We start from the raw sequence: 19,242 nt of genomic DNA on the forward strand, positions 1-19,242 counted from the left end.
AATAGTCCTCCAGCCTTTTAATGAAATTTTTTTTTGTTTTTTCCTTTATCCGCAATAAAAATGGATAGGACGCTGAAGAAAACATTGATGGTGTGCATGAGCCCTAACACACTAATAATAGGTGAGATTATGATTATGCTGCAGGCATTTTCTTTGTGCTGCTCATGTGTTTCTAGTTACATTCACATTGCATAATATTCCCAGAAACACAGTTATACAACACTCCTCATTCAGCATCTTCACGAGGAGAACCACCATCATTGGTTATTCAGGGACTTGCCTCCCGTGAAGTCATCTCTGACATCAATCAGGTTGATGTACATATAGGACACAGTGCCCAACCCACTGCCACATCCCAAAGAAGGCAACCGAGACATTTGTAAGAAGCACTGCCATGGCTCACTGTGGAGAAGACAGCAGCAGGTAGTGTATGCATTTAAGGAGGTGATGTGATGGGCAGAAAGCAGGGGAGGGGAGGCAATAGGTGTTAACTATTTTGATGCATTAACTGCATCTTTTCTCCTTTGACACATGATTCCCTGAATCCAGCAGACTCGGCTACTTGTAGTGGCAGGACATCAAATTATCTTTGCAAATGATGGGTAACATTGTACAGTATTAGCATCACAGTGTGATAAGGATACAGGAGGAGAATAACAAATGTTTCCCGGTGTGGGGCATGGACACAGGGAATTAAAACAGGACTCACACATATTATGAGACGTGCGTAAATACTTCCACTTCCATATCTAAGGTGTGTCACATTCGTGCAGCCTGGCACTGACGAGTGTATTAACTGGTAGGATTGTGTATGACAGAATGTGCACTGCAGATAATGGGAGGTATGAGTGGGAACTGCTAAATAACTGGAATAGAAAGTTGTATGTATGTGAATATATATATATATATATATATATATATATATATATATATATATATATATAGTATATATATCCGTCTATATACTGTACATCTAGCAGGGTTGGGCATAGACGGAAGAAGAAGCTTGTTCAAGAACGATACGTGGACTCTTCCCCCATAGTGCTGTAATAAATCCTTCCTTCTAATGTGCTGGATGGCAATTGCTTACATGGTCCCTGCACTGTGAAATTAGAGCAAAGATCCTCTATGAACTACAGTGGTGAGCCTCTGCAAAAAAGTGTCTCCTGATCCTATCAGACTCAACACAACACGACCATATATCCATACAGTATATTAATTGTTGCCCATGGTGCACATTACGCTCCATTTGACGGTTACACTGGTAAAAGCTCTTGATGTATACATCAGACAGAAGGCTTTGACATATCCCATTATATAGGCATACCGTGGGATGGGTCATCCATACGCAGTATACTTTTTTTTTACTGTATACCGTTGTATGGAATAGCGAAGTCTGCTATGCTATTCCATGCTATTTTTTTTTTGTGCAATATAACAACGTATACTGACTCAATGGTGTCCAAAAAAACACTCTCTTGGTTTTCGTTGGGTTAATGGAGTACTATGGATACGCTTATGTACGTCGAGAGCTTATACCACCGCGCACGCTAAGCGTACATCACTAACATAATGCGAACAGGGCCTAATTTGAATGAATGCCATATAACACTACATTTCCCCAACAGCTGCTGATGCATACAAATGAGTGTACAGGGAATAAAGAACATGGACAGCACTTTTAATGTATCTAGATTTAGGTATCTATCTACAAACAAAGAAACATACTCCTAGGTTAATTGGCTTCCTATGTGAGCCCCAATGGGACACTGGTTGATGTGAATGATGACAATCTATCTATAGTGCTGCGGAATACGGTATTTTAACACTATACAGTGCATTCGGAAAGTCTTCAGACCCTTTTACTTATTTCACAATTTGTTATGTTGAGGCCTTGTGCTAAAATTAAAAAAACAACTCAAATTTCCCCCAAGATTCTGCACTCAAAATCCCATAATGACAAAGTGAAAACCGAATTTTAGACAATTTTTCAAATTTATTAAAAATGAAAAACTCAAATTTCACATGGACATAAGTATTTAGACCCTTTGCTCTGACACTTGAAATTTAGCTCTGGGGCCTCCCATTTCTCTACATCATCATTGAAATGTTTCTACACCTTGATTGGAGTCCACCTGTGGTAAATTCATTTGATTGGACATGATTTAGAAAGACACACCCCTATATATATATAAGGTCTCACAGCTGACAATGCATATCAGAGCAAAAACCAAGCCACGAGGAGGAAAGAACTGCCTGTAGAGCTCAGAGACAGGATTGTATGGAGGCACAGATCTGGAAGAGGGTACAAAAACATTCTGCTGCACTGAAACTTCCCAAGAGTACAGTGGCCTCCATAATTCTTAAATGGAAGAAGTTTAGAACAACCAGGACTCTTCCTAGAGCTGGCTCCTCCACCAAACTAAGAAATTGGGGGAGAAGGGCCTTGGTAAGAGAGGTGACCAAGAACCCAATGGTCAATCTGGCTGAGCTCCAAAGAACCTGTGTGCAGATGGGAGAAACTTCCAGGTCAACCATCACTGCAACACTCGACCAATCTGGGCTTTATGGCAGAGTGGTCAGAAGAAGCCTCTCCTCAGTAAAAGACACATGAAAGCCCGCCTGGAGTTTGCAAAAAACACATAAAGAAACAAGATTCAGTGGTCTGATGAAATCAAGATTGAACAATTCTAAGCGTCATGTCTGGAGGAAACCAGGCACTGCTAATCACCTGCCCAATACCATCCCTACAGTGAATCATGGTGGTGGCAGCTTCATGCTGTGGGGGTGTTTTTCAGTGGCTGGGACAGGGAGACTGGGTTAAGATGAATGGAGCAATGTACAGAGATATTCTTAATGAAAACCTGATCCAGAGTGCTCTGGACCTCAGACTGGGCCGAAGGTTCACCTTTCAACAAGACAATGACTCTAAGAATACAGCCGAGACAGCACGGGAGTTGCTTAGGGACAACTCTGTGAATGTCCTTGAGTGGCCAAGCCAGAGCCCTGACTTGAACCCAATCTAACATCTCTGGAGACCTGAAAATGGCTGTCCACCGACTGTCCCCATCCAAACTGACAGAGCTTGAGAGGCTCTGCAGAGAAGAATGGCAGAAAATCCTCAAATCCATGTGTGCAAACCTTGTGGCATCATACCCAAGAAGACTGGAGGCTGTTATCGCTGCCAAAGGGGCTTCAACTAAGTACTGAGTAAAGGGTCTGAATACTTATGTCAATGCAATATGTTAGTTTTTCCTTTTCAATAAATTAGCAAAGATTACTCACCTTCTGTTTTCACATTGTCATTATGAGATATTCAGTGCACAATAATTCGGGAAAAAACTTTTTTAATGCATTGCATAAGCAACCGTAAATAAATTCATAGATTTTCAACTTACTAGATGTGTTACTCAAAGCTCTCTTCTATACGTCACCTCATGGCTGGTATATATGTACACCAGTATTTTGCACCTAAAAATTATGAACGTCGGTAACTCTAAGGGTATGTGCACACGAGGGCATTACGTCCGTAATTGACGGACGTATTTCGGCCGCAAGTACCGGACCGAACACAGTGCAGGGAGCCGGGCTCCTAGCATCATACTTATGTACGACGCTAGGAGTCCCTGCCTCTCCGTGGAACTACTGTCCCATACTGTAATCGTGTTTTCAGTACGGGACAGTTGTCCGGCAGCGAGGCAGGGACTCCTAGCGTCGTACATAACTATGATGCTACGAGCCCGGCTCCCTGCACTGTGTTCAGTCCAGTACTTGCGGCCGAAATACGTCCGTCAATTACAGACGTAATGCCCTCGTGTGCACATACCCTAAGCCACATCCTTTTGTTTTTAAGACTCCTGAGGTAGGAGCAAAATGTGTATAAAATGCATAAAAAATAGGAGGTACGTCATGTATATAATACGCCAGGTAAAAGTCTATGACTTTACTAAATTTGAGATCAAAATATTAATTCATATGCACTGATCACTATGAGAAGAATATGCATGGACTGAACACCAGCTGTTGCAAACAGATTTGCAGGGCAGCAATGGGTAATGTGAATTCCATGATGTTGTCCTATTGTCTAATAACAGAGCTGCTGCTTGTAGAGAGAATTGCTATTTATGCAATTCCTGAATATCTCGGTCCAAGTTTTGCAACATATTTACACCCAGCGGTAGCATATTTCCCCTTCAGAGCAGAAACTCCTCCCTGTCTTGGAAAAACACGCCCCTTCCACCTGGCCAATCAAAATGTATTAACTCTGTCTGACAATAAACCTGTTAATAAATAATACTCTAATTTGCTCACTAAAGCCATTGACAATATTTTGAAATGAGGTCGCATTCACATGTCTGTACTGCGGCCGCTACACCAGGATCATCCGCGGTTAAGGTGATCACTTAGATGTTCCCATATTACGCCCGCGTGAAAATGGCCTACATCTGCAATATTGTACATTCATCTATTTGCACTTGCCTACTCAAAGAAAATCAAGTTCCCTCTTCCACGCACTCTGCAAGGTGAGGTCATAGAGTCTAATCATACAATGCAATCAAATCGCATTTTAATTTTATGGAGAAAAAAAACCGCAGTGTTTTGCCGCGATTCCATGGCAATAAACCGCCATTTTACTGCATTGTGTAAGTAGACCCTTCAGCAGCAGGGAGAAACCTGCAACCTTCTTTTGTAGCATCCTGCAATAAAAAGGCTAAATTCACACCACGTTCAGTGATTATTTTCTGCAAACGGTCCTGACGATGTCTGCTATTAAAAGAAGGTTACGGAAAAATTCAACACGAGTTACAACTTGTAATGATAGGACACAAAAAAGTCTATGTCATAAAGAATATTGTTAGTTTACAGTATAATAAATCTCAACATATCTCAACATATCCTGTAATGTGTGGCCTGAGATGACCAGTTTTGAAAAAACAAAACATGATTCCGCAATACTCTGTCATGAGATGTCTATGCTATATGTGCCTATGTGTGGCCACGCAGTGGTTGCGATGCGAGTTGCAGCCTGTCAAGGGTTTTGCTGATGTCACAATACTGTATTGAATTAGTTAAATGAGAAATTGGCGTTATTAACTAAATTTAGACAAAGGTAAGGGTGGGCACATCTATAAATAATAAAGCTGGAGGTCAGGAACCGCCATGCCCCCATAATCTCATGAGTTTTGGAGAGTCCACCACACTAGCTTCGCCCTCCTTTCCCACAACACAAATTATATTCAAATAGAATTGAACTTGTATATCTCTATATACCCTGTGTGGCGACACATGTTCATGTTTTGATTTATACTGCTATTTATTTTCTGGTCGGATGTATGGGAGAGGGGGGTGGAGGGGGATTCCTTTCTTTTGTGTATTAACCCCTTCCCCCTGCATGCATTCTGGGCCCTAATGACCAAGCAATTTTTATAGTTTTTCCATCGTCACATTCGAAGTGCTATAACTTTTTTATTTTCACGTTGACATGGCTGTATGAGGACTTGTTTTTTGTGGGATGAGTTGTATTTTTCAATGGCACCGTTTTGGGGTATGTAGAATTTTTTTATCAACTTTTATTAACTTTTTTTGGGGGGGGGATATATTCTATGCGTTTTACATTTACGCCGATTACTGTGCTGCGTAAATAACATGCTACCTTTATTCTATGGTTCGGTACAATTATGACGATACCAAATATGTATAGTTTTTTTTATGTTTTACTACTTTTGCAGAATAAAAACACTTTTGAACTAAAATAATTTTATTTTGCATCGCTGCTTTCCAAGAGGCATTATTTTTTAATTTTTCCGTCAATGTCGCCATATGAGGGCTTGTTTTTTGCGGGACTTCATTGCTACCATTTTGAAGTACATGGGACTTATTGATTAATCTTTTATTATTATTATTTTGGGGGAAAGTGGGAAAAGAATAGCAATTTTGCCGTTGTTTTTTGCGTTTTTTTTTACTGGGTTCACCTTGCGGTTTAAATAATATAATTTTATTTTTTGGTTCATTATGATTGCGGGGATACCATATATGTGTAGTTTTTTATTTTAGTTTTACACTTTTACTAAATAAAAAAAAAATTTTATGGCAAAAAAATGGTTTTATTTTTTTTAATGTGTACCTTATTCATTTTTATTTCACATTAATTATTTTTTCAGTCTCACTAGGAGACTTCACTATGCGATCTTCAGATCGCTGCTATAATGCTTTGGTATACTTCGTATACCAGAGTATTATTGCCTGTCAGTAAAGAACGGATAGGCATCTATTAGGACATGCCTCTGGTATGTCCTAATAGGTATACAGCCAGGGCAGACCTGGGGGCCTTTGCTAGGCCCCTGGCTGCCATGGCACCCCATCAGATGCCCGAAATTGCATTTGCGGGCCGCCGATAGGTGACAGAGGGAGCTCACTCCCTCTGTAAACAACTCAAATGCAGCGGTCGCTAATGACTGCAGCATTTAAAGGGTTAAATGGCTGTGATCTACGTAAACTTTGATTGCTACCGTTGGAGCAGTAGCCCGGCTGTCATCAGACAGGGGTTAATGTACTGTTAGAAAACGTTTTCAATACAAAAAAAAGTCACATAGAGTATTCCAGGCAACGGAACCATTATTAGGAGTCTCACCCTACCCACCACTGATAGGGGAAGCCTGGCCCAGAAGCGTGTCTTAGTATGGACAAATTGGATGCGAGGTTGTATAATCGGCGGTAGGAAATCATTAATAAGTCTGACATTTCCAGCTATTTGGCTTTCTTATGGAATAGTCACCGCAGGAGCTGGTCACAGCAGGGACAGTAGATGGCTTTAAAAAAGGCTTAGATCATTTCCTACAACGAAAAAATATCAGTTCCTATGTCAATGTGTAGAAATTTTTTACTTCCCCTTTCCCATCCCTTGGTTAAACTTGATGGACTTGTGTCTTTTTTCAACCGTACTAACTATGTAACTATATAACTACCGTATTTTTAGGCCTATTAGACAACAGAAAATAGGAAAAAAATTATTTGTTAAAAAATAATTTAATCTGTTTTACCACATTCTGGGAGACGTTTTTTTTCACCCAGAGCGCTACATGAGAAGCCTGAACTTCCGGGTTCTGTGTCAGGCTTATTTGTTCCGCAGCTCCATAGAGATCAATACATAGCTGCTCGTGCATGCGCAGAAGAATCCCATTCATCTCTATGAAGCTGCAGGACACAGAACGCAGAAGTCAAAGCTTGTCATGTAGCACTCTTGGTGAGTTTCTGTCCCCGTTGTCCTTATCGCTGGCAGTCGAACCCGCAGTGTTCACACATGTATCCCCTATCCTGTGGATAGGGGATACATGTGTTTTATGGCACAACCCCATTAAACCTCCAGGAACAGCGCAATAGCTGTTCCTGGCCGTTAGAGCAGCGTGTCAGCTGCTGACACCTGCAGTGTATGGAGCGGGCTCAGCGCGTGAGCCCGTTCCATACATCACTCCCCCCCCCCCACGCTCCATGATGTGCCGGGAACGTCATGGGTCGGAAAGCGGTTACGTAATGAAGCGGTCAGGGGGCCCGCTGATGCCGGGTCCCTTGACTGCGGACTATAAGACGCAGGGACTTTTTAGCAAGATTTAATCTTGCTAAAAACTACGTCTTATAGTCCGAAAAATACGGTATATAACTATGTAACTATATAACTATCTAACTATGTATTTATGCCTGGATTTAAAATCTATTGATGTCACAGACAATTTTTGAGGAAGGACATTTACTTCATATCCTGTTATGAGACTATTATATACTATTTACAGTAACGTTATGCAATGAAGATAAGAAATAGAAACCTGAGACACCATGCATAGTTTCTAATCTGATGATGTTATAAAAAATGAGATTTGCATTTGATACATTACAAAATCTGTAGGATGGGCCAGCTTCACTATTCAAATTGCAAGATACTGGAACATATAATGCCCCTTAGTTTGCGCTTGAGTTGAGGCCCTATGCTTTATTTAGAATACAGAATTGCTGAACGCATCCATGTTCAGATACGTTTTGCACATAAAATTAGGAGCTTTCTACACAAACTTTGTCTGGTCGATTTGACCTTCACGCGATTAAATGTTATGATGTTTGGAAGGTCTGTCTGGCCTGGGGTATGTGAAAAATAACAGGGAGTAGGATATTTCAGCAGGAATATTTCCTTATGGCTGTGGATCAACTTTTACACGCAGACCTTCAACATACATAGTGTAAAAGCTGATGATGGGAAATGAAAATTGTGTCCAAACCAAGTATTTCACACTGTACACTTCTAAGCAGATTAATCGAGCCTAGTTTGTAAATGGTTTACTGGGTGGATGTAAAGTAACTTTGCAGTAAGCCATGTACGCTGCTCATCTACTGAATTTATGATTTTCTTTATAATGTTTTGTAATTAATTTTCAACTAACCTTCACTGTGACAGAGTTATAGTTGCCATATCGAGATCATAAGGGCAGACATTGTTCTAAAAATCCAGACAGTCATCCACTCCCCAGACTGAAATAGCTGCTTACATACAACATAGATTATATTCAAGTGTATAACAAGTGTAGATATTTGTAGACCTTTGATTTTAGGTTCCTGTATGGCTGCAGCGATCACGTGGGTATACTGGCACGTCATCGCTGCAGCTATGTCAACACACAGCGGCAGGGAGGAACGAAGCGGTGGCGCTGGAATGACGGGGATCTGTGAGATAATGGCTCTTTTTTTTTTTTTTTTTGCATCCCTCCTACATTGGCCAATTTTTTAAATAACTTGGAAAACCCTTTAAAGCAACCGTCCGGTCTCAGTACAAAGTTATAAATGTGATGGGCTATATGGAGTAATATTACCTGGTGCGCTCCAGTTTCCCCCCTCTGCCATGGATCTGCCGTTTTAGGGTCCCCACTGTGTTGTCTCAAAATGGCCTCAGCGCTTCTCAGACTGAGTCTAAGACACTCCCTCTGTTCACAGATTGGACAGAACTGCTCACGTGAGTAGCTGTGGTCAATCCAAGAACAGTGGGTGTGTCTAAGACTTGTAGTCTAAGAAGCTCTGCAGCCATTTTTGGACAGCACAGGCCAGACTCTAAACTGGCGGATCCATGGTAGAGCGGGGCAACTGGAGGGCACCAGGTAACATTACTCTATAAACAAATCATATTTAAATGTTGTCCTGGGTTCGGAAGCTCGCTTTAAAGGGATTTTCCCATCTCAGAAATTTATGTCATATCCTATAGATGCGAGTTCCATCTCTGGGTTCCAAACATATCTATAGAGCGGGGCCCCCTAACCCCCATCCTACCTTATTCTGCTGTCACCGCTCTCCGGCCATTGAGTTACGAGGTGGCCGGGAGTACAGAAACAGCCGAGCTTGCTGAGCTACACTGTTTCCATAACTCCCATAGAAGTGAATAGAAGTTATGAATACAGTGTAGGACAGCGAGCTTCACTGTTTTCGTAGCACCTGAGTACCGAAAACAGCATAAACTCACTGTGCTACACTGTTTCTGTAACTCCCATTCATTTCTCAATTCTGGGAGCTGTGGTTACAAGGAGCTCCTGGCCACCTCCTAACGTAGAGGCCAAAGAGCAGTAACAAGCGGGGCAAGGTATGATGGGGGTCAGGGTCCTGTTATTAGAGATAGGTGCGGGTCCCAGAGGTGGGACTCGCATCTAACCGACATTTATGGCATATCCTGTGGAAATGCTACAAAAGTCCAAGATGTTAATAACATATTAAAACCAATTTGAATATAGATTAGGCATTAGGGTATGTTCACATGTAGTGACCAAAAACGTCTGAAAATACGGAGCTGTGGATAGTAATTGCATTATTTAGTACTATATAAGTAGATGACAAAGAAAATATGAAAAATGTCATATGTTATACCCTAAATATATTTTATATTGATGCCTAAATTTATTTTTGCACTGGCTGAATTAGCATATGAGTACTTTACCTAAGTTATGCTGCACACAATGTTTTATAGCCAGTACTACTATTATTTACTCATCTGAAAGAAAAAAAAAAGCACAATGCCCACACAATAAAAATAATTTGGTTCATGGACATTATAATGAAAACAGTTGATGAACCAAAGTGTCTGTTCACAAGTTACAGTCATATCTCAGTTTTTGTTTGAGTTTTTTTGTGTGAAATCAATGGAAAACGCAATAGTTTCGTTAAAAAACACACTGCAAAACATAAAAATAAATAATAATAATAAAGTCAGAATTGGCTCACTGACAAGACCAAAGTGCTGTATAGCTTAAAGTGTAACTAAACTTTTAAAAAACTTTTGACACGTCATAGTGACATGTCCAAAGTTTTCATCAGTAGGGGTCTGAGCACTGAGGCCCCTACCATTTGCTAAAATGAAGCGACAGAAGCACTCGGATGAGTGCTGTGCCACTTTATATCTGATCGTCTTTCCTCGGAAAGCCGAGCGAGCAGTGTACAGACTCTTAGACTTTCTATTGTGTCCGTACACCGCTCGCTCAGTTTTCCGAGGAAGGTCGATCAGAAATGAAGTGGCACAGCGCTCACCTAAGTGTTTCTGATGCTTCGTTTACCTAATTTGTGGGGATCTCAGTGCTCGGACCCCCAGCGATCCAAACTTCTGACATGTCAAAGGTCTTTTAACCCCTTCCCGACATTTGCCGTACATGTACGTCATGGAAAGTACTGACTTCCCGCATCTTGCCGTACATGTACGTCAAACGTTTGGCACCGGCTCAGAAGCTGAGCCGGTCCCATCATCACCGGATCTCAGCTGTATCTTACAGCTGACATCCGACTGTAACGGCGGGGACCGAAATTAGCTTCGATCCCCGCCATTAACCCCTTAAGTGCAGCGCTCAAACGCGATCGCTGCACTTAAGGTGTTTGCAGCTCATCGGAACCCCAGTAATGAAATTGCCGGGGTTCCGGTGGCTGCAATGGCAACCGGAGGCCTAATACTGGCCTCCCGGTCTGCCTAGCACCGAAGCCGGTCAAGATCCGCCCGGCGGCGGAGCCTGATCGGCTTCCGTAGCTGCCGGCAAGATGGCGCCGGGTCAGGAGCTGATCCGGCGTCATCAGCGGTGGAAGTCAGCTGTACTGTACAGCTGACATCCACCTGTAACGGCAGGAACCGGAGCTAGCTCCGATCCCTGCCATTAACCCCTTCGATGCAGCAATCGAAAGCGATTGCTGCATCGTAGCGGTTACAAGCAGATCGCCAGCCCTGACAGGCAATCGGGACTGGCGACTGCTGTTATGGCAACAGGAGACACAATGGTCTCCTGCTCTGCCATTACGGAAGCCGATTTAGGCCCCGCCGGGAGGCGAAGCCTAAACGGCTTGCTGTCAGTGAATGACTGACAGATCTAATACATTGCACTACATAGGTAGTGCAATGTATTAGAAAAAAAAAAATCTGACCGTTGGACCTTCAAGTCCCCTAGTGGGACTTGAGAAAAAGTGTAAAAAAAGTATAAAAAAGTGTAAAAAAAAGTGCAAAAAATAAAAGTTTGAAAACAATAAAAGTTTCAAGTAATCAAATAACACACAATCCCCCTTTTACTCTTATCAAGTCCTTTATTATTGAAAAATAATAATAAACCATATGTATTTGGTATCGCCACGACCGTAACGACCGGAGGTATCAAAATATTATATTATTTATTGCACGCGGTGAACAGCGTAAAAAAAACCCGTAAAAAACGTTACCAGAGTTTCTGTTTTTTAGTCACTTTGCCCTACAAATATTACAATAAAAAGTGATCAAAAAGTCGCACGTATCCAAAAATGGTACCTATAAAAACTATAGCTCGTCCCGCAAAAAACAAGCCCTCATACAACTCCGTCGACAAAAAAATTAAAACGTTATGGTTCTCACAACTTGGCGACAGAAAAAATACATTCTTTTTACAAAAGTAATTTTATTGTGCAAAAAGTTGTAAAACATAAAAAAGTTCTATAAATGAGGTATCGCCGGAATCGTACTGACCCGCAGAATAAAGGTAACATGTAGTTTATAATGCGTGGTGAACTCTGTATAAAAAAAAACCAAAAAAAGCTGTGCCAGAATTGCGTTTTTTGGTTTACCTGGCATCCCAAAAAATAGGATAAAAGGTGATCAAAAAGTCACATGTACCCCAAAATGGTACCAATAATAACTACAGCTCGTCCCGCAACAAACCAGCCCTCATACCGCTACGTCTATGAAAAATAAAATTAGGCTCCAATAAGTCAGGAAATAAAAAAATATGCAGTTGTGCCCGAGGAGAACATTTCTTCTGTTTCAAGAGGCGATTTATCAAGGACCTAAAATTAGGGAACCAGGAAGGGAGGGCCCAATCATATCCGATGGAAGCGACGGTGCCCGTATTATACCAGGATAATACTTTCCCAGCAAAATTCCCCAAACTACAAAGGCGCGGAGTGTGGACCAAAAGGGGGATAAGAAATGACACCATTTATCAGTGCGACACCGGCCTGTGCAGAAAGGATTGCTTCACAGCGTAACACACATCTATGGATTATTTTTATTTTTTTATACCACCTGACTATGCCCCTTATATACTCCGCCCCGCTTACATGTACCCCCACATTATAAAACACCAGCAATACTCAAACAAATATAGTACCAAGCAAAATCCGCTCTCCAAAAGCCAAATGGTGCTCCCTCGGCCCTGAACCCTACAGCGTGCCCAAACAGCAGTTTCCTTCAACATATATGGCACCGTCATACCCGTGAGAACCCTTTTAACAATTTTTGTGGTGTGTGTCTCCAGCGTCATAAGCTGGGCATGACATATTTGCCACTGAATGGCATATCTAGGGAAAAATATAAATTTTTAATTTGCACCATCCGCAGCGCATTCATTTATGGAAAAGACCTGTGGGGTGAAAATGCTCACTACACCCCTTAATAAATGCCTTGAGGGGTGCAGTTCCATAATGGGGTCACTTATCAGGGGTTTCTTTTTATTATTTCACATCTGAGCCTCTGCAGTTGTGAACCAATACTTTGTAAATCGCCAAATTAGGCCTCCACTCCGCATGGTACTCTTCACTTCTGAGCCCTGTCATATGTCCAGACAAAAGATTAGGGCCACATGTAGGGTGTTTCTAAAACCGGGAAACACCGCATAATAATTAGAGAGCTGTCTTGTTATGGTGGCACAAGCCGGGCACCACATATTGGCATATCTATGGAAAAAAATCCCATTTTCACTCTGCAACATTGAGCGCACACTAATTTCTACAAAACACCTGCAGGGTTAAAATGCTTACTACACCCCTTGGTAAATGCATTGAGGGGTGTAGTTTACAAAATGGGGTCACTTCTGGGGGGTTTCCACTGTTTTGGGCCCACAGGTGCCCAGAAACCAATCCAGCAACATCTGCACTCCAAATGGCGGTCCTTCCCTTCTGAGCCCTGCCGTTTGCCCAAACAGCAGTTTATGACCACATATGGGGTATTGCCGTACTCGGGAGAAATAGCTTTACAAATGTTGGGTTCTTTTTTTCCTTTATTTGTTGAGAAAATGAAAAAATTTGCGCTAAAGCTACGTCTTATTGAAGAAAAAGGACTGTTTTTATTTTCACTGCCTAATTCTAATAAATTCTATGAAACATCTGTGGGGTCAAAATGCTCACTACACCCCTAGATGCATTCTTCAAGAGGTGTAGTTTCCTAAATGGAGTCCCTTTTTGGGCGTTTTCATTGTTTTGTCCCCTCAGGGGCTTTGCAAATGTGACCTGGCCTCCGCAAATCATTCCTGCTAAATGTGATCTCAAAAAGTCAAATAGTGCTCTTTCCCTTCTAAGCCCTGCCGTGTGTCCAAACAGCCGTTTATTACCACATGTGGGGTATTGTTTTACTCGGGAGAAATTGCTTTACAAATTTTGTGGTGCTTTTTCTCCTTTAGTCCTTCTGGAAATGAGAAAAAATTAGCTAAACCTACATTTTCTTTGAAAAAATGTAGATTATTATTTTCAGGGCCTACTTCCAATAATTTCTGCAAAAAAACTGTGGTGTCAAATCGCTCACTATACCCCTAGATAATTTCCTCAATGGGTGTTGTTTCCAAAATGGGGTCACTTGTGGGGGGTTTCCACTGTTTTGTCCCCTCAGGGGCTTTGTAAATGTAACATGGCCTCCGCAAACCATTCCTGCTAAATTTGAGTTCCAAAAGCCAAATGGCGCTCTTTCCCTTCTCAGCCTCGCCGTGTGTCCAAACAGCCGTTTATTACCACATGTGGGGTACTGTTTTACTCGGGAGAAATTTCTTTACAAATTTTATGGTGATTTTTCTCCTTTAGTCCTTGTGGAAATGAAAAAAAATTAGCTAAACCTAGATTTTATTTGAAAAAATGTAGATTTTCATTTTCACAGCCTACTTGCAAAAATTTCTGCAAAAAACCTGTGGGGTCAAAATGCTCACTATACCCCTAGATAATTTCCTCAAGGGGTATAGTTTCCAAAATGGGGTCACTTGTTTGGGGTTTTCACTGTTTTGTCCCCTCAGGGGCTTTGTAAATGTGACATGGCCTCCGCAAACCATTCCTGCTAAATGTGAACTCTAAAAGCCAAATGGCGCTCTTTCCCTTCTCAGCCACGCCGTGTCTCCAAACAACCGTTTATTACCACATGTGAGGTATTGTTTTACTCGGGAGAAATTGCTTTACAAATTTTGCGGTGCTTTTTCTCCTTTAGTCCTTGTGGAAATGAGAAAAAAAATCGCTAAACCTACATTTTCTTTGAAGAAATGTTGATTTTAATTTTCACGGCCTACTTCCAATAATTTCTGTAAAAAACCTGTGCGGTGAAAATGCTCACTACACCCCTAGATAATTTCCTTGAGGTGTCTAGTTTCCCAGATGGGGTCACTTTTGGGGGATTTTGACTGTTTTGGCACCGCAAGAGCCCTTCAAACCTGACATGGTGCCTAAAATATATTTTAACAAAAATAAGGCCCCAAAATCCACTAGGTGCTCCTTTGCTTCTGAGGCCGGTGTTTCAGTCCAGTAGCACGCTACGGCCACATGTGGGATATTTCCTAAAACTGCAAAAACTGGGCAACAAATATTGAGTTGCATTTCTCTGGTAAAACCTTCTGTGTTATAAAAAAAATTGTATTAAAAATGTATTTCTGCAGAAAAATATGAAATTTGTAAATTTCACCTCTACTTTGCTTTAATTCCTGTGAAATGTTTAAAGGGTTAAGACATTTTCTAAATGCTGTTTTGAATACTTTGAGGGGTGAAGTTTTTAAAATGGGGTGACTTTTTTGGGGTTTCTAATATATAAGGCCCTCAAAACCACTTCACAACTGAACTGGCCCCTGTAAAAATAGCCTTTTGAAATTTTCTTGAAAATGTGAGAAATTGCTGCTAAAGTTCTAAGCCTTGTGAGGTCATAGAAAAATAAAAGGATGTTCAAAAAACGATGCCAATCTAAAGTAGACATATGGGGGATGTTAATTAGCAACAATTTTGTGTATTATAACTGCCTGTCTTACAAGCAGATACATTTAAATTGAGAAAAATGCTAATTTTTGCAATTTTTCGCTAAATTTTGGTGTTTTTCACAATTAAATACTGAACATATCGAGCAAATTTTGCCAGTAACATAAAGTCCAATGTGTCACGAGAAAACAATCTCAGAATCGCTTGGATAGGTGAAAGCATTCCGGAGTTATTACCACATAAAGTGACACATGTCAGATTTGAAAAATGAGGCTCTGTCAGGAAGGTCAAAAGTGGCTAAAGAGGGAAGGGGTTAAAAGTTTAGTTACCCTAATTTTGTTTCCATAGACAATGTATATAGTGGTCCTATGATTCAGCAGGATTGGCATATGTTAAAGAGGCTCTGTCACCACATTATAAGTGCTCTATATTGTACATAATCTGATCGGCGCTGTAATGTAGATTACAGCAGTGTTTTTTATTTAGAAAAACTATCTATTTTCACCAAGTTATGAGCGATTTTAGCCTTATGCTAATTACTTTCTTAATGCTCAACTGGGCGTGTTTTTACTTTAGACCAAGTGGGCGTTGTACAGAGGAGTGTAAAACGCTGACCAATCAGTTACCAATCAGCGTCATTCACTTCTCTCCATTCATGTAATCAGCACATAGTGATCCTGCGTTGTTCACTATGTGCTTTCACATACTCACACATTAACGTTACTGAAGTGTCTTGACAGTAAATAGACATCTCTTCCAGCCAGGATGAGAGGTCTATTCACAATCCCGACACTTCGGTAATGTTTGTGTGGGACTTACAGCACAGCAAGCATGATCTCGCTGTAAGCTGTCATTTACAGCGTGATCTTGCTGATCTTACCGAATTGTTGGGATTGTGAATAGACATCCCGTCCTGATTGGAGGTGATGTCTATTCACTGTCAAGACACTTCAGAAACATTAATGTGTGAGTAAGTGACAGCACATAGTGAACAACGCAGGATCACTATGTGCTGATTACACGAATGGAGAGAAGTGTATGATGCTGATTGGTCACTGATTGGTCACTGATTGGTCAGCGTCATATACTTCCCTCCACAACGCCCTCTTGGTCAAAAGTAAAAACGAGCCCAGTTGTCTATTAAGGAGCTCATTAGCATAAATCTAAAATTGGTCATAACTTGGTGAAAAATTATCGTTTTTCTAAATAAAAAACACTGATGTCACCTACATTACAGCGCCGATCAGATTATGTAGAAGATAGGGCACTTATAATGTGGTGACCGAGCCTCTTTAACTAGACTTTAGCAACTTGACAGGACAAAGGCCTATATAAATTGGTGTTTTGTTTTTTTTAGTAAAGTGTTCTTTAATATTAATTGGAGTTGCTCTAGTAAAAAGTCTTATGAATTCTACCATTATGTGCCCTAGAAAATGGAATTTTTCTTCATACCAGGAAACCAAATACAGTAACAAACAGACTGATACATTCTGAAAACAAACAATGAACAATTGCTTCATGATAGTTAGCGTATACAAAACATGAAGCCAATAAATTATTTTAACGTGGCTAGTTATAGCAGCAGTAACAGGAAAATACCAGTTTTCGTTCAGGTACCTGCTTGCCCAGTATTAGTTTTAATTGTAAAGGAAATAAAGGAAGCGGGGTGGGGGGTAATTACAGTATTTGCTGAAAGTGCATTCAAGTCAGGAAATAAAGCATATTATATTTATCCACAAACTATTGTACATAGCAACATAAAAGACTATTGATATAAAGTGAGATTCCACGTTTGAGTTACTATGTAGTCAAAAAATGTCAAATCTAGTATTTTTAGGGTATATCTAGACGACCTTTTCCACTGTTTTCAATTATTTTTTAGTTCATACTCTTTGCAGTGTGGAAAAAAACACCCATAAGCCAGGATCACTCACACAGTTCTAATGGAGTTTCTAACTCAGTTTTTTTTAGCCAAAGCCATAAGTGAATACGAAAGGAAAAGGTATAAAGAAAAGACCGATGCATCTACTTTATTTTGTGTTCACTCCTGGGTTTAGCTGAAAAAAAATAAAAATCACCAATTCATGGTAAAACACTTGCGCTTTTGCAGAGTGGTTTTAGCTGCATGGCAAGAAGACAATGCCATTCAGCATGTGTGATGTTACACTTTGGGCTCATTCAGACGAGCGTGTACCTCGACCGTGTAACGGCCGTTAAAACAACGGTCGTCAAACGGACACATGTATTTCAATGGGGCTGTTCACATGACCATTGTTTCAACGGAGCGTGAAGGGTCAGTGAAAAAATATGACATGTCCTATTGTCTTGCGTTTTCACGCATCCCTCCGTAGACTCTACTCTATGGGGGAAGCATGATAACGCGTCCCGCACGGGTGCACGTTGGACTTGAAAAAAATGTAGTTTTTCACGCCCGAGGTTGGCCACGTTCGTGTAGCCTTATTGTGCAAAGGTAGTAAAAAAAAAAAAATTTATATATTTGGTATCGCTATAATTGTATTGACCCAGAGAATAAAGTTATCATGTTATTTATTCCGCACGGTGAACGCCATAAAAGCAAGTCCCCAAAAACGATGGCAGAATTACTTTTCTTCATTCCCCAAAAAATAATAAAAGATATTCAGTACATTTCATGTACACCAAAATGCTGCCATTAACAAATACAACTTTTCCCATGAAAAAATAGCCCTCATACAGCTATGTTGATGCAAAAATAAAAAAGGCTACAGGTTATTGGAACGCAGAGATGAAAAAAAGATGCAGAGATGAAAACGAAAAAAAATGTGTATTATGTCTAATAAATGTCTGATAGGTACGGGTCCCACCTCTGGGACTCGCACCTATCTCTTGAACAGGGGACCACCAACCCCCGTACTGCCTGGTGAGGCTACCACATCCAGGCAGAGTATAGGTGCACAACAGGATGGGAATCTGGAAACAGCCAAGCTTGCTGAGATACGCTGTTTCCGTTCACTTCTATGACAGTTACGGAAACAATGTAAATCAGCGAGCTCGGCTGTTTCCAGATTCCTATCTTGTTGTGCACCTATGCACCGACTGGATGCAGCGGCCAGCATCCGCCTCACCAAGCAAGACGGACGTCGGGGGACCCCCATTCGACAGATGTGTGTATCCCACATCTCTCAGACATTTATGGCATATCCTGTGGATATGCCATAAATATCTGTGGTGACACAACCCCTTCAAGGGGTTAAGTACCTACCCACCTACCCTATACAAATACATGTGCATGATATCATGATATTACCTCATCAACCCATACTACACTATTTAGCTCTTCTATTATTGCACTGTTGTATATTTTAATGTGTAGTTCTTGCACAGGAGTTACTAGGAAGTGTTGCTGCTATATTTGTGACACTAAGATATATTTTTAATACACTTCTCGCTTACTGATGTTTTGTCCTAAGAGATTTAGGGTAAAGCCCCACTGACGCAGCCATGATGTGGCAAAAAACCACACCGGCATGCTGCTGTGGTTGTAAATTGTTAGTTAATGGTCGCGCAGTGTTGCGGGGGAAACTTCTGGTTACCTGCAAAATTGTGCGGTCATTAATGAATAGACCCTTATGGCTGGATGATTTTGCAGGTAAATAGCAGATTTCCCCACCACACTGTGCAGCCCTTAACAAGCAATTTGGTGAACAGTACGCCTGCATGGTTTTTGGCGGCATTGCTCCCGCTTCAACACCGCCCAGTGGGGCCTTATTCACTGCACTTCAATTTATTGCCACATTAGAA

General features: G+C 41.0%; 1 protein-coding gene across 1 annotated transcript in view; it reads left to right on the forward strand.

Annotated features, from left to right (window-relative positions):
* Positions 1-308: 308 nt before the first annotated feature.
* The window catches only part of PNP (purine nucleoside phosphorylase), a 52,091-nt gene continuing 33,157 nt past the window's right edge, over positions 309-19,242 (forward strand). The window contains exon 1 of the mRNA XM_075828969.1: positions 309-423. Coding sequence (XP_075685084.1) covers positions 395-423 — 29 coding nt within the window. The 5' untranslated portion in view covers positions 309-394. The remainder of the gene's footprint in view (positions 424-19,242) is intronic.

This window comes from Rhinoderma darwinii, chromosome 1 (assembly GCF_050947455.1).
Source record: "Rhinoderma darwinii isolate aRhiDar2 chromosome 1, aRhiDar2.hap1, whole genome shotgun sequence".
Classification (NCBI taxonomy): Eukaryota; Metazoa; Chordata; class Amphibia; order Anura; family Rhinodermatidae; genus Rhinoderma; species Rhinoderma darwinii.